General features: G+C 46.3%; 1 protein-coding gene across 1 annotated transcript in view; it reads right to left on the bottom strand.

The window, feature by feature from the left end:
• Window positions 1-595: 595 nt before the first annotated feature.
• LOC308175521 (structural maintenance of chromosomes protein 1B-like) overlaps window positions 596-16,460 on the bottom strand; it is a gene marked incomplete at both ends in the record, with an annotated part of 25,160 nt that continues 9,295 nt past the window's right edge. The window contains 11 exons of the mRNA XM_080551176.1: window positions 596-691; window positions 1,079-1,189; window positions 3,004-3,073; window positions 5,515-5,666; window positions 6,347-6,501; window positions 7,625-7,778; window positions 11,703-11,876; window positions 12,504-12,657; window positions 13,606-13,718; window positions 15,068-15,209; window positions 15,581-15,750. Of these exons, the coding sequence (XP_080407302.1) occupies window positions 596-691; window positions 1,079-1,189; window positions 3,004-3,073; window positions 5,515-5,666; window positions 6,347-6,501; window positions 7,625-7,778; window positions 11,703-11,876; window positions 12,504-12,657; window positions 13,606-13,718; window positions 15,068-15,209; window positions 15,581-15,750 (1,491 nt within the window). The remainder of the gene's footprint in view (window positions 692-1,078; window positions 1,190-3,003; window positions 3,074-5,514; window positions 5,667-6,346; window positions 6,502-7,624; window positions 7,779-11,702; window positions 11,877-12,503; window positions 12,658-13,605; window positions 13,719-15,067; window positions 15,210-15,580; window positions 15,751-16,460) is intronic.

Here is a 16,460-nt window from a genome sequence, read left to right as displayed (position 1 = left end):
TCGCTCTATGTGTAGAGGGCTGCAAGGGAATTTTCCTGGCTACATAGTGTACAGGTTTTTATTTTTGCCTGCTCGCGGCTCTGTCAGCATTGATTGATTGATTGACTGAAAATGTTCATTGTGTGAAGCGCATTGAGTTGCATCTTGTAAGAAATGCGCTATACAAATAACATTTGATTTTGATTTTTTTTTTAATAAAAACACAGTAAAACAGTACCAACAGTACTAACAGTGAAAGCTGCTATGAAGGATTTAGAAATTGTAACATGTTCAAAACAGACATTCAGGATAAGTCAGTGAAGGAGGGGGGCATAGGTTTCACAACGGCAGAGATGTTTTATCATAAAGTGTCACATGACATTGGTGGGTGTCAAAATGACACATTTATAACATTTTCTGGATACCTTGGCAATAGTATATGGGCCTGGGGAGCCAGCAACCTGCGATTAAGTTGGTTTAGTAACAGATTACGATTAGCAGAGTGTCACAATTATTTTGCCTTCAACAACGCTAATGCAAAAATAAACAATCCCAAATCTTTGACATCATCTCTCCTTCTCTTCCTCCCTCTTCTCTCTTTCTCTTCCTCCCTCTCTCACATGGCCTTCTCTCCCTCCTGTTCGTTGTCTTCATTCAGAGGGTAGGGAGTCAGGTCAAAGGTCAGCATGCGGCTGGACATGCAGTCGTTAAACTGAACGAGAAAGAGAGGGAGAATAGAGATAAAACATTTACATTTAAATGTCTTTATTAGGATAAACCCCTTGAGATGTGTCATCTTGTTTTAGACAGCGTCCCAACATAATATCACAATCATAACAACAGAGTGTCAAAATAATAAAGAGTATAATTATGACAAAATACAGACAGACATGTGACAAACAACAACAACATACATGACTTATTGAAGGGATAGGTAGATTAACAGATTAAGTTATCATCATGCACTTTATGATCTCTTAACTTTGGAAACAAACAGCTGTCTAAACTCCCAGCACCACAAGAGCCACCAACATAAGGAAGTGTAAAGAGAAGGCTTATAGAGAGAGTGACCCACTGGATGGGCGTAGTGGACCGGTACCTCAGAGTAAACCCCCAGCAGAGCGTCGGACCTGGAGTAGAACTCCTTCTTCAGGGAGATGACGATGATCTGGAGGTTCTCCCTGGACAGATCCCTGAAGAAGGACATCACCTGCAGAGACGGGGGAAGCCCCAGGGACGTTATGAACACTGTACTACCATCCTCATCATCACTACACTACCCTCCTCATCATCACTACACTACCCTCCTCATCATCACTACACTACCCTCCTCATCATCACTACACTACCATCCTCCTCATCATCATGAATCAATCACCACTGTTCCACGCATGACATTATAGATTATGAGAATAAAACACTGAATGCCAGATGACCCAATGATTATTTTTTTTAACAGCATGGACATGATTGAACAACCTCATACAAGCATTAAAAAAATTTGGCTAAAGAAATTAAAAACTGCCAATACGCATTCAGTAGTCGGTATTCAGCCAAGTGTTTCCTTAATTTAAGTTTTGGGCTTCGGCCAAGAACTTTCATTTCGATGCATCCCTAACCCTAACCCTAACCCCTAACCTCTAACACTAAGCCTTAACCCTAACCTCTAACCCCTAACCCCTAACCCTAAACCCTAACCCCTAACCCTAAACCCTAACCCTAACCCCTAACACTAAGCCTTAAGCCTAACCCCTAACACTAAGCCTTAACCCTAAACCCTAACCCCTAACACTAAGCCTTAACCCTAACCCCTAACACTAAGCCTTAACCCTAACCCCTAACCCTAACCCCTAACACTAAGCCTTAACCCTAACCCTAACAATAAGCCTTAACCCTAACCCCTAACACTAACCCTAACCCCTAACCCTAACACTAAGCCTTAACCCTAACCCCTAACCCTAACCCCTAACACTAAGCCTTAACCCTAACCCCTAACACTAAGCCTTAACCCTAACCCCTAACCCTAACACTAAGCCTTAACCCTAACCCCTAACCCCTAACACTAAGCTTTAACCCTAACCCCTAACACTAAGCCTTAACCCTAACCCTAACCCCTAACACCAACCCCTAACCCCTAACACTAAGCTTTAACCCTAACCACTAACCCCTAACACTAAGCCTTAACCCCTAACCCCTAACACTAAGCCTTAACCCTAACCCCTAACACTAAGCCTTAACCCCTAACCCCTAACACTAAGCCTTAACCCTAACCCCTAACACTAAGCCTTAACCCTAACCCTAACCCCTAACACTAAGCCTTAACCCTAACCCCTAACACTAACCACTAACCCCTAACACTAAGCCTTAACCCCTAACCCCTAACACTAAGCCTTAACCCTAACCCTAACCCCTAACACTAAGCCTTAACCCTAACCCCTAACACTAACCACTAACCCCTAACACTAAGCCTTAACCCTAACCCCTAACACTAAGCCTTAACCCTAACCCTAACCCCTAACACTAAGCCTTAACCCTAACCCCTAACACTAAGCCTTAACCCCTAACCCCTAACCCCTAACACTAAGCCTTAACCCTAACCCTAACCCCTAACACTAAGCCTTAACCCTAACCCCTAACACTAACCACTAACCCCTAACACTAAGCCTTAACCCCTAATCCCTAACACTAAGCCTTAACCCTAACCCTAACCCCTAACACTAAGCCTTAACCCTAACCCCTAACACTAACCACTAACCCCTAACACTAAGCCTTAACCCCTAACACTAAGCCTTAACCCTAACCCTAACCCCTAACACTAAGCCTTAACCCCTAACCCCTAACACTAAGCCCTAACCCCTAACACTAAGCCTTAACCCTAACCCCTAACACTAAGCCTTAACCCTAACCCCTAACACTAAGCCTTAACCCCTAACCCCTAACACTAAGCCTTAACCCTAACCCCTAACACTAAGCCTTAACCCCTAACACTAAGCCTTAACCCTAGTTATAATCAACATGTCTTGCCTTGCCGATGTTGGTGTTGTCCAGAGCAGCATCAACCTCGTCCAGAACAAAGAAAGGAGCAGGACGGAAGCTGAGAGGAAAGTCATTAGAGAAGTCATTAGAGAAGTCCTTAGCAACAACAACAACAAACTTGAAGGCAGACAGACAAAATATGTGTCGACTGACGATGTAAACAGACACCTCTCGGAAAACAGAAATACGTCAAATTCGTCTTCAAAGTATTTCTGACCTAAAACTCAGATTTTCGTTTTTTCAGCTAACATTCAACTTGAAGATGTGAAGTACCCACTCGTTATTTTTCCGAACAGTTTTACGTTAATTAAATAAGTGTAATCTAGCAACAAAATAGGCTTGTTTGTCATGAAATAACATACGCTTTCACTTGGGTGTGATTGGCTGTTGAGCTCAAGGGGGAGGGACAAAGGAAGCCGTGTTTTAATGTTTACAATGAGAATGTGTTCTGAGTTTGTTCATAGATGAACACTGCTTAGCTCATCAATTATTCAGTAATGACTGACGGCACAAAGAAAGTCCCCAATAAATGAAACTTTACTAGGACAACATACGGATTTCACGGGATCAACATACCACAAGTAAGTAGCCTACAGTCCTTTGTTTGTTTGTTGGGCTAGCCGCGTTAGCTAGCGAACATTAGCTAGTACGTTATGTGTCGTCGTATTGCCTTTTAAAGACTTTCTAAAACAATCGCATAGTAGCACATTATGCTGTTCTTATAAGTTGTATTGTTGCTACTGTGTACAGTTAGTTAACTGTTTTCTTTTGTTACTTGGGTTGGGCTAGCCGTGTTAGCTAGCTAGCATTAGCTAGTAAGTTGTGTGGTATTGCGTAAGACTTTCTAAAACAATCGCATAGCATTGTGCTGTTCTTATAAGTTGTGTTGTTGATACCGTGTACAGCTAGCTAACTGTGTTTATGTTTGTCTGTTTCAGAAGACAGAAGTATCTTTTTGATCAGAGAATTCTGTTCAGATGAGGCAAAAGACACCACATGCCCACCAGACGCCACAGCACCTCAGAAAACTGTATTACTTATCATTACTTACTTTACTCATTTACTTATTATTGTGATTATGTACCTTGCTGCAAACATTAGGACACAGGAATTGCACACTACCTGACTACTTGAGAAATACCTGAACACTTTCATTTTCATCTTGTTGAACTTTGCACAGCATGTTACACTATTGATTGCACTTTAATTCTGCTGTAGTGCGACTACCATCACTTATCACTTTATTACTTATCATTACTTACTTTACTTATTTACTTGTGATTATTGTGATGGTATTGTTGTGATTATGTACCTTGCTGCAAAGCTAATGTTGAAGAACCACAGCCAAAGATTTGTATTATTGTGTACTGTAAAATAAATTCTGATTCTGATTCAAGACTTTTCATTAAAAGAATAATAGTTACAACAACCATAAAGCCTCCATAATGATAAGCTGGCTAATTAGCTTAGGTAATACCTTGCTAGGTAATAATGTTAGCTATAGCTGTCTGACCCAGTGAGTAACACTGACAGATATTGACAGCTGAGTGGTTGGGGGCGGGGTTAACCAGACATTGTTACCGCCCATTACCTGGCTGTGAAGGTGAGAAAAAACATTATCTTTGAATGGCATTTTCTGTGCTTAGTGATTTCAGGTGTAGCAACTTTCAAATACTCATGTCGTCTTCAATTTGTTTCCGATTTCAATGTATGATGCATCATTTGAAAGCTTACAGACTGTAGTTTAAGCACATGTAAAAAACAGAAAAAATGATTTCGCCTACAGGTAGCCCTTTTCATTGTCAGTTGTCAACTTGTCACATATATATGTTACGGTACATGTGGGAAAACGGTTTATGGTGGCATTTCCCGGGACATGCTAGCATGTACCAAGTCGACGGTTTATGCTAGCATGTGCCGGAAAATGCCGGCATAAACCGTTTTCCCACATGTACCGTAACATATATACAACAATGACAATTTTGTCTTGGGTTTGATTTGCTTAGATTTATTTAAGTTAAATAAACACAAACATCAAATCACAGCGTAACCCTAACCCTAACCCATAACTAATGACGATAAAACACAGAGAAGTCAGAGACTTATTTCCGCTGCGGTCCTTTTCCACATGACACACCTGACAGACAAGCCATCAACATACACAACACATACATATGGGTGTTGTGTCTGCCTCCCATGTTACCTGTGAATGTCTGCCTTCCTGATGTTACCTGTTATTTTATTCCTTTCTTTTGTTATTATGATGTCTGTATGTATAGAATGTCGACAATTGTCTGTATGTATAGAATGTTGACAATTGTCTGTATGTATAGAATGTTGACAATTGTCTGTATGTATAGAATGTTGACAATTGTCTGTATGTATAGAATGTTGACAATTGTCCAAATGTGATTGTTGTGTCAGACCCCAGGAAGACTAGCTAATGTCGTGGCGTTAGCTAACGGGGATCCTAATAAACAAACTAACAAACAAACAAACCTGTGGATGGCGAAGACCAGAGCCAGGGCAGCGATGGCCTTCTCCCCTCCAGACAGGTTGTCCATGGCCATGAACCTCTTCCCCGGAGCCACGCAGTGGTAGTTGATGCCGTCCAGGTAAGGCTCCTCTGGGTTCTCAGCACTCAGGATGGCCTGAGGGTAGTAGAGAGAACCAGGACCAAGAATGGTAAACAGACTGACTTATATAGACTGACTTATACAGACTGATTTATATAGCGCCTTATTCCAAAGCTCTTTACAACGGCCTCTCATTCACCCATTCACACACCAATGGCGGCAAGCTGCCATGCAAGGCGCCGGCCCCGCTCACTGGGAGCAATTTAGGGTTCAGTGTCTTGCCCAAGGACACTTCGACATGTGGCCAGCCGGGGCTCGAACCACCGATCTGCCAACCTTGCGATCATTAGATGGCGGCTCTACCTCCTGAGACACAGCCTCTACCTCCTGAGACACAGACACCTCTACCTCCTGAGACACAGCCTCTACCTCCTGAGACACAGCCTCTACCTCCTGCGACACAGCCTCTACCTCCTGAGACACAGCCTCTACCTCCTGAGACACAGCCTCTACCTCCTGAGACACAGCCTCTACCTCCTGAGACACAGCCTCTACCTCCTGAGACACAGCCTCTACCTCCTGAGACACAGCCTCTACCTCCTGCAACACAGCCTCTACCTCCTGAGACACAGACACCTCTACCTCCTGAGACACAGCCTCTACCTCCTGAGACACAGCCTCTACCTCCTGAGACACAGCCTCTACCTCCTGAGACACAGCCTCTACCTCCTGAGACACAGCCGACCCGGTCTCACCTGGGCGCTGGTGTTCTTGCACAGCTGCTTGTAGATCTGGTCGATGGCCGTGGACACGTGCTCGAAGCACTGGCTGAAGAGGCGGAAGCGCCGGGCCTTGACCTCCTCAAACTCCTGGTGGCGCTGCTGGGTGGCCTTGGTGCTGGCCTCGAACGCTGCAGCACAGGACAGAGGGGAGACATGGTCAAAACTGTGAAGTTTTACGGACATGGCACGGGATTTAGACCACAGACGACCGTCTCCGTAATTATTAGAAATTACCAGAGGTCCCTAGGTAATACTAATCCTGTCCTCCAAATAGGGCTTAACACTACAAAAAACACACCGGTTTGACGTGTGCAGAAGGAAGTGTTCGAGTACATACAGTGGGGAAAATAAGTATTTCACCCCCTGCTGATTTTGTGAGTTTACCCCCTTACAAAGAAATGAACAGTGTATCATTTTAATGTTAGGTTCATTTCAACAGTGAGACAGAATATCAAAAGAATTCCCAGAAAATCACGTAATATGAATTTTGAAGGGAAAAAAAAGTGTTTTATTGAGTACGTGTACGTGCCCACCGTGGGCACGTACACTTTATCAGGCTGCCCTCGAAAAGGAGGTACAGGACCCCGGCCGCTAAGACAAACAGACTGAAGAACTGCTTCTACCACAGGGCCGTCAAGGCCCTGAACACAGCAAAGGCCTAAGTTCTGGGCCCAGGACAGTCTGGACGGATTGTATGGCAGCTAGTGCTGAGGCACAAACATGTACATTTCAAGCCTGCAAACTGTGACACTTTAAATAACGTGAAAAAATACTTTTGTGCAATATGACAACCCTAGTTGACTATCTGTGCAGTATAGTACAGTGGATTGTGTACATAGCCTTTATTTATGTAAACCAGCTCCTTACCTTCTTCTGATTTTATTCTTTTTCTAAAAGTGTTTTTTTTTTCCCTTTCCTAACACCAGGGGAGCCACCCCTCCTAAATTTCGTTGTTTGGTACCTGTACTGTAGCAATGACAATAAAGTCCATTCATTCATTCATTCAAATAAGTATTTCACCCCCTAGCAAAACATGACTCAGTACTTGGTGGAGAAACCCTTGTCGGCAAGCACAGCAGTCAGATGTTAGTTGGTAAATGATAGACTGTTAATTTCTTTGTAAGGGGTTAAACTCACAAAATCAGCAGGGGGTGAAATACTTATTTTCTCCACTGTATGCATACTCGTGGAGAGAAATGCTCATTTAATTTGTGAACAGGCGTCTCTTTGCTTCATCCAGAGTAGCCGTACCGTCCGTCACCAGCTGGAGGCGGTCCTTGACCTCCCTCATCCTGTCCAGGGCTTTGAGGTTGGGCACCGTGGAGCGCTGCAGAGCCAGGTCCACACAGGACGCCTCTGCTGCCAGACTCTCCAGCTGGCCCTCCACCTCCTCCCCTGCTAGACCCTGAACACATAACACTGTTATAACACACACAACACTGTTATAACACACTACAACACTGTTATAACACTGTTATAACACACTACAACACTGTTATAACACACTACAACACTGTTATAACACACTACAACACTGTTATAACACTGTTATAACACACACAACACTGTTATAACTAGTGTTGTTCCGATACCGATACTAGTATCGGCATGGCCACCGATACGCACAAAAATGCTGGTATCGGTATCGGCGAGTACTAACAAATAATAACTCCCGATACCACGTTGCGTTTTTCTCAGCTTGTCTGTAACCTGACACCGCCTTCCTAACACAGACATGCGCAGACATGCCCAGGCATGCTCCTCCCAGAGCAGCTGCTCTCAACCAATGGCGTGGCAGCTTTCGTTTTCACTTTTCACTATCGCGGAAAAACAAACACGAGGAAAACATGTCGGCGGTTTGGAGATATTTCAAGGTGGATAGTCCGGTGTGTACAACGGCTAAATGCACAATTTGCGGTCTCAATGTGTCGAGGGGTGGCACTAAAGCTGCCAGTTTCAATACTAGCAACTTAATTAAGCATTTAAAGCTAAAACATATTAAAGAGCACGAAGAGTTTCTGTCATCTACTGCAGCGACAGCGAGCAAGAGAACGGATGGAGCAAAACAACAAACGCTGAGTAGCGCATTCCATAAAAAGGACCAGTGGGACGCGACGAGTGAAATGGCAAGAAAGATGACTGAGAAAATGTCTGAAATGATTGTGCTCTGTGACCTGCCCCTCTCCTTTGTTGACAATGTGGGATTCCGCCTTTTTATGGCTCACGCAGTGGCGGGCGGTGCATTTCACACCTAGGCCTTCAGTGATGTCCGACACATTCCTACCTGAATTATTCTACCTCTTAATACCATCGTTATGACGCCATGGCTCTAGAAACTAGACAGAAACACAGTATAACCGGGCGTTGCATCACCTTAACATAGTCAGACAAGTACAACAGAGTTATATTAATATTTCCGAAGCATTTTTAATCAATAAATCCGCATTTACAATGAAGAGTGTTAAACTAACATCTTTAAGATCGCTACATTACCCACTTCTGTCGTCTCGTCCACCATAATAGCGACAAAGGGTGCCTTTTTAATCTCCATTTTGATCTCTTCTTCCATCACTTCAGCAATAGCAAAAATCAGGTCGTTTTGTATTTTGCCTGACGTCCCAGTAAACACTTTGTTTGTGGACAGGTGGTAATGTAAATCTGGGTTGTTTTCAGCCAGAAAAGAAAGAAGCTCAACGTAGTTTCCTCTGTTTGTGGACTTGGCGCTTTCATCCTGTCCCCTAAATGAAAGTTATTGTTTACCCAAAAACAGGACACAATCGATCAGTATTATCGATCAGTCAACGAAAGCTTTCGTTGTGAGGCTCCGTTTCCCTGTGCACTTTCAAAAGTTTCACATCTACCGGCATAGGTCCGCATCTCAATAGTGAATATCAATAGTGCGTAGCAATAGTGCGTAGCAATAGTGCGTATCCAATCAAAAGACGTGCTGGGTGCTGACATCATTGAGCCTTACAGCAGGCGCCGTTGTTGCTTTTGCTCGCATCTACGTAGGTTTACTAGGTACGCCACATGTTTTCTCGTTCCAACGTTAAGTTACAGGTCGAATCCGCTTCACCGTTTAATGTGAAGGCGGGCAGATTTTTTAGCCCCCTAGCAACACATTTTGATTGGATAAAAGCTCTAACATAAAGGCCAGCCCTCCAAATCTCAATCGGAGACTGGAAGCAGCGCAACCAAGAGGAAAGCTATGAAATGAAGAGAATAGACTATGGGGAATCATTAATACATATTTGTGGAAAATATATATTAAAATAAAATGTATATTCTGATGATGTTTAGGCCAGCAGAGAAGGCCTTGCTGGCCCTGACGGCACACCACTGGGCTCACGCGGTACCTAAATACAAAATACCAGGTCGCAAATACATCACGGAGACGGCCGTCCCTGCCCTCAATAAGAAGGTGACTGAGCATGTTTCAGATAAGCTAGGAAAGGTGCAGGCCATCAGCTTCACTACGGATATTTGGACCAGCGACGTCTCCCCACTGTCCCTGCTTAACTGCTTGACTGTTTTATATCTTAAAGTTATTTTGTTTGTAAATGTTCACTTGCTGTTGCACTACTACTACGACTGTTTTATATCTTAAATGGATATTGCACTGATTGGCATCTGTGAGAGCCACATTTCAGGTTTTATAAGGGGTTGATTTTCTTGTCACCATACCAGGTAGACAATAAAAAAAAGTTCTATAGCATTCACTCTGTTGGTATTTTTTCCTGTTTTACAAAGGTTTTGAGCAGTGCCAGACTAAGTGTTAGCAATAATTTTACATCGAGGTGAGTATGCGGCTCAAAAAGCAAAAAAACTTTTTTTTTCATTTTTTTTTTCAAACGCCGTGGTATCGGATCGGTACTCGGTATCGGCAAGTACTGCACGGTCAGGTATCGGTATCGGTATCGGGATCAAAAAATGGTATCGGAACAACACTAGTTATAACACACTACTACACTGTTATAACCAGGGGTGCACATAACTTTTTGGGGACAGTGCTCAGAGGAGCACCTAGGGATGCTGCTTGGTGCTCCCCGAGCTCGCGAGTCACGACCCGTCCCACAGGATGGATGAAAAAGGGATACATGGATAAATTATATTAGCAAAACGACATTTGTTCATAAATAAAGATGAACGAACAAATGATTGTGTGCAAAACAAAAGAAACAAATGCAAAATCAAATGACTGCTCTTTAAGCATGAAAGTCTGTCAGACTCCTTTAAACACAATGAAATCAACTGACATCTCTTTAAGCACTAACTGAATGTCTGTTCTTTAAACACAATGAAATCAACTGACATCTCTTTAAGCACTGCTCTGTTCTGTAAACACTGAAATCAACTTTTCAACAAAAAGTTACAGCCTAAGCATTTATTTATGCTACAAGCTTAATCATCATCATCACTGCTCTCTTGACTGCTGTTAATACTGTCCTCAATTTCAACCATGGTAGAGGATGTTGTAGGCTATCACTTTAAATAGCTCATTATTTTGATTGTGCAACAAAGTTTTTTTTTTTTCTTCTAATAGAATTCCCAACCATATTCCCTGGGTCAGGGGTCGAGGTGCGATAATGAAGCTGTAAAACAAACGTCTGAACGTTTGAAAGCTTCAGAGAAAAGAAACGTGAAGTCCCTTGGTGTTGTTTTTCCTTTTAGCGACGAGTCGTTCGGGACTGAATTTTCACGTGCGGCGTGATAACCGTGATAACCGTGATAACCGTGCGATACGCGATACGCGGAATGAAAGTACGAGTTACGATACTTTCCGAATGTTTTCGTGAGGGGAGTCCCCGTGGTCGTCGTCGGTCGACTGTTGTGATGGATTGCTGAGGGGACGGCAAATAGTTACTAAGTGGGGCTTGCAGTGATGCAGCAGTCAGCAGTCAGCAGTTGTATTTTGAGGAAGTAAATTCCTCTCCCAGCGCTTCCAGCTTTTGGTGCGCAAGAGCGCGTTCATGCCGCTGATCTGCCGCGCAGCATGCATTTTGGCGACGCATGCGCACTGGCGCACCAGTTATGTGCACCCCTGGTTATAACACACTACACAACACTGTTATAACACACAGGACGCCTCTGCTGCCAGCCTCTCCAGCTGGCCCTCCACCTCCCCTCCTGCTAGACCCTGAACACACGTGACACAAGTCAAGTACAGAATAACAACAGGTGCAGAAATAAAAGTGCAGAAAAGTGCAGTTGTCGGGAGGCAGGCTCACCTCAGGTCAAAGGCCAGGGAGAAGAGGTGTGTCTTAGCCACCTCCCCCTACCTTCTTCTCTACCTGCTTAACAGTAACCCACCACCTCCACCTCCCCCTACCTTCAGTTCCTCTGGCAGGCCAGAGTAGTCGATGACCATGCGTGTTAACAGTAACCCACCACCTCCACCTCCCCCTACCTTCAGTTCCTCTGGCAGGCCAGAGTAGTCGATGACCATGCGTGCCTCTCTCTCGTACACGTTCATGGTGGAGGGGCAGGAGCTCTCAGAGTCCAGCTGCAGACACAACCACAGCATCATAGAGGTCAGGGGTCAGGTGGTGACAGCTTGTTATTAATGCTAAATGGTAAATACTTATTCCCCCCACTGTATGGAATACCTAGACATCTAATGGACTGACTTATATAGCGCCTTATTCCAAAGCGCTTTACACCGGCCTCTCATTCACCCGTTCACACACACATTCACACACCAATGGCAGCAAGCTACCATGCAAGGCGCCGGCCGGCCCGCTCACTGGGAGCAATTTGTGGTTCAGTGTCTTGCCCAAGGACACTTCGACATGTGGCCAGCCGGGGCTCGAACCACCGATCTGCCAACCTTGCGATCATTAGACAGTGGCTCTACCTCCTGAACCCCAGCCGCCCCAAGACCAGTCTTAACTTTGTTTTTAACTGTTTATACAGCTGGGCCACCGGTCTCGTCTCTGTCTCTCTGTCTCTCTGTCTCTCTGTCCTACCTGCATCTCAGAGATCTGGTCTCTCTGTCCTACCTGCATCTCAGAGATCTGGTCTCTCTGTCCTACCTGCATCTCAGAGATCTGGTCTCTCTGTCCTACCTGCATCTCAGAGATCTGGTCCCTGTTCCCTGCCAGCAGCGTGACCTCCAGGCCCTGGATCTTACCTGCACCTGGCTGATGTCGTCCAGGTGTCCAGACAGCAGGGTGATGTCGAGGCCCTGGATCTTACAGGCCAGCAGCAGGTTGTGTTTGGCCAGGTGATTCTGCTCCAAGGCCGTCTCCACGGTGATCACCTCCCTCTGCAGCTTCACCAGCGCCCTGGGGGGGGGGGGGGGGGGGGAGGCAGGGAGGGGGGGGGATGAGAGAGGGAGGCAGGGAGGGGGGGGGGGGATGAGAGAGGGAGGCAGGGGGGGGGGGGGTGAGAGAGGGAGGCAGGGAGGGGGGGGGATGAGAGAGGGAGGCAGGGAGGGGGGGGGGATGAGAGAGGGAGGGGGGGGGGGATGAGAGAGGGAGGCAGGGGAGGGGGGGTGAGAGAGGGAGGCAGGGAGGGGGGGGGATGAGAGAGGGAGGCAGGGAGGGGGGGGATGAGAGAGGGAGGCAGGGGAGGGGGGGTGAGAGAGGGAGGCAGGGGAGGGGGGGTGAGAGAGGGAGGCAGGGAGGGGGGGGGATGAGAGAGGGAGGCAGGGGAGGGGGGGTGAGAGAGGGAGGCAGGGAGGGGGGGTGAGAGAGGAAGGCAGGGAGGGGGGGGGATGAGAGAGGGAGGCAGGGAGGGTGGGTGAGAGAGGGAGGCAGGGGAGGGGGGGTGAGAGAGGGAGGCAGGGGAGGGGGGATGAGAGAGGGAGGCAGGGAGGGGGGGGTGAGAGAGGGAGGCAGGGAGAGAGAGGAAGGCAGGGAGGGGGGGGATGAGAGAGGGAGGCAGGGAGGGGGGGATGAGAGAAGGAGGCAGGGAGGGGGGGTGAGAGAGGGAGGCAGGGGAGGGGGGGTGAGAGAGGGAGGCAGGGAGGGGGGGGGTGAGAGAGGGATCCACATTCCAAACAGAAAAGCTTTAGGGGGAAAAGCGATATATATGAATTGACAATACAGTTTAGACCTTCGTAGCGATGTGCTTTGTTAGCCGCTAGCTGTTAGCCGCTAGCTGTTAGCAGCGTTCAAATACGCCTGTCCTGTTACATTTTTCTCCGATTTCAATGTATGACACATCATTTGAAAGCTTACAATCTGTAGCTTAAGCACATGTAAAAAAAAAAAAAAAAAAAGACTGGTTACCTGGAGCTGCCCTGGAGGCTCTTGGTCTTCTGGTCCAGCTCAGCCTTGGAGTCGGCCAGCTGGACCTTCTTACCCAGCAGACAGTTCTTCAGCTCCAGGGCTTTGGACTGGCTCTCCTCCACCACCACCAGCAACCTCTCCTCCTCCTGAGAGACAAAGAGACAGAGAGAGAGAGAGAGAGAGAGAGAGAGAGAGAGAGAGAGAGAGAGAGAGAGAGAGAGAGAGAGAGAGAGAGAGAGACAGACAGAGACAGACAGACAGAGAGAGAGAGAGAGAGAGAGAGAGAGACAGAGAGAGAGACAGAGAGAGAGACAGAGAGAGAGAGAGACAGAGAGAGAGAGACAGAGACAGAGAAAGAGAGAGAGAGAGATAGGGAGAGAGAGAGACAGAGAGAGAGAGACAGAAAGAGAGAGAGAGACAGAGAGAGACAGAGAGAGAAAGAGAGGGAGAGAGAGAGACAGAGAGAGAAAGAGAGGGAGAGAGAGAGACAGAGAGAGACAGAGAGAGAGGAAGAGAGGGAGAGAGAGAGAGAGAGAGAAAGAGAGAGAGACAGAGAGAGAGAGAGAGACAGAGAGAGAAAGAGAGAGAGAGAGACAGAGAGAGAGAGAGAGAGAGAGAGAGAGAGAGAGAGAGAGAGAGAGAGAACAGACATACTGGGCTTTAGACTGTTTTTTTTTTGGGGGGGTGTAACGTATTGTGCTTACATTACATTACAAGATTGACTTGTTCAGTAATGAATCAAAGCACAAAACAAGTACCTAAAAAAATAGGTTTTCCCAGACATAATATTCAATTCACAGGACAGGGTATATACAGGAATCTTGAGGTTAATTTCAATACCTTTCTAAGACTTTTTAAAGACTGTGTCAATATTTTTCCAGACCTCACCGCCACTTGGAGCTGTAACCGTTTACATCAGTGACACCTTTAACTTAACAGTTTTAGTTTGCAATAGACTAGACCACGATCATACAACAGAATTTCCGGTTCATCTTTGTTTTTTAATAAAACAAATAAGTTCACTAAAAGTTTGTAGGACTGAAACTCTTTGGACAGAGTCTAATTCAGAAAAATACCCCAAAAATTCAAGACCTCATAAAATCGTGATAAGACTTTTTAATACTTATTAAGGGTCTTGATTTTCCCAAAATTGATTTATCAACTTTTAATACTTTTCAAGACACCGCGGATACCCTGTTTTTAGCTAATTGTTTTCTGGTGTTTGATTGTTTTAGTGTTTGTGTTGTTTGTGATTAGCCGCGCTAGCTAGCAAACATTAGCTAGCATGTTTTATTGTGGTGTTGACACTGAACAGAACTGTTTGTTTGTTTGTTGGCGTTATTGACCAGACCGTGTCACATATCTGGAACCTTCTGACGAGCCGCAGACAGAGCAGAGGGGAGGGAAAGTGAGAAAGAAAGAAAGGAGGGAGGGAGGGAGGGAGGGAGGGGTGTGGTTTCACCTTATTCTGCTCCTCCATCTTCTGCTCCTCCGTGGTGATGGTGTCCTCCAGCTTCCTCTGCTTCTTCCTCAGCTGCTCCAGCTGACCCTGCTCGTACTCCAGCTGGGCTCCCAGACGTGTGGACTGGCTCTCAAACTCCAGCCTGGGGGGGGGGGGAAGAGAGAGGGGAGAGAGAGAGAGAGGGGAGAGGGGAGAGAGAGAGGGGAGAGGGGAGAGAGAGAGGGGAGAGGGGAGTTGTGTAGTTGAGGGAAAATAAAAACAAATAAAAACTCTCCACGATTCACACAAGTCACCCAAATTGACGTGAAAAAAGCAAAAAAGCGCAGAAAAGCGAGTTGTTTGCATCCCTGCAAAGCATCTGTAGTGTAGTTGAGTTGAGACTCTTCTAAAGCATCTGTAGTGTAGTCGTCATGGTAACAGAGTGGTGTAGTTGTCACGGTAACAGGTAACAGAGTGATGTAGTTGTCGCGGTAACAGGGTGGCGTGGTCGTCATGGTAACAGAGTGGTATTACCTCCTCCTGTCCGTCTCCTGCTGGTCTCCCAGGTGCTCCTGCTCGTACTGCCTGACGTTGGCCACGCCCACCTCCGCACACCAGTCTGAGAACACCAGGTCCTCCAGCTGAGAGAGAGACACGTTAGAGAGACCAACAGCACACCAGTCTGACAACACCAGGTCCTCCAGCTGAGAGAGAGACACGTTAGAGAGACCAACAGCACACCAGTCTGAGAACACCAGGTCCTCCAACTGAGAGAGACACGTTAGAGAGACCAGCAGCACACCAGTCTGAGAACACCAGGTCCTCCAGCTGAGAGAGACACGTTAGAGAGACCAGCAGCACACCAGTCTGAGAACACCAGGTCCTCCAGCTGAGAGAGAGACACGTTAGAGAGACCAGCAGCACACCAGTCTGAGAACACCAGGTCCTCCAACTGAGAGAGACACGTTAGAGAGACCAGCAGCACACCAGTCTGAGAACACCAGGTCCTCCAGCTGAGAGAGAGACACGTTAGAGAGACCAGCAGCACACCAGTCTGAGAACACCAGGTCCTCCAACTGAGAGAGAGACACGTTAGAGAGACCAGCAGCACACCAGTCTGAGAACACCAGGTCCTCCAGCTGAGAGAGAGACACGTTAGAGAGACCAGCAGCACACCAGTCTGAGAACACCAGGTCCTCCAACTGAGAGAGACACGTTAGAGAGACCAACAGCACACCAGTCTGAGAACACCAGGTCCTCCAACTGCACACACACATAGGCTATTATGCTACGAGGCTAACGCTAAGTCATGCTTCACTTGTGGTCAGCCGAGCCATCTTTGTATGTAGTGTCAAACATGCCTCTGTCAAAGAGATGACTTGGGCAGATAGATAGATGATTTTGGAATGTAACG

Source organism: Nansenia antarctica (genome assembly GCF_963989245.1).
Source record: "Nansenia antarctica genome assembly, contig: SCAFFOLD_276, whole genome shotgun sequence".
Lineage (NCBI taxonomy): Eukaryota > Metazoa > Chordata > Actinopteri > Argentiniformes > Microstomatidae > Nansenia > Nansenia antarctica.
The sequence above is the reverse complement of the archived record's forward strand: the minus strand, read 5'-3'. Positions and strand labels throughout refer to the sequence as shown.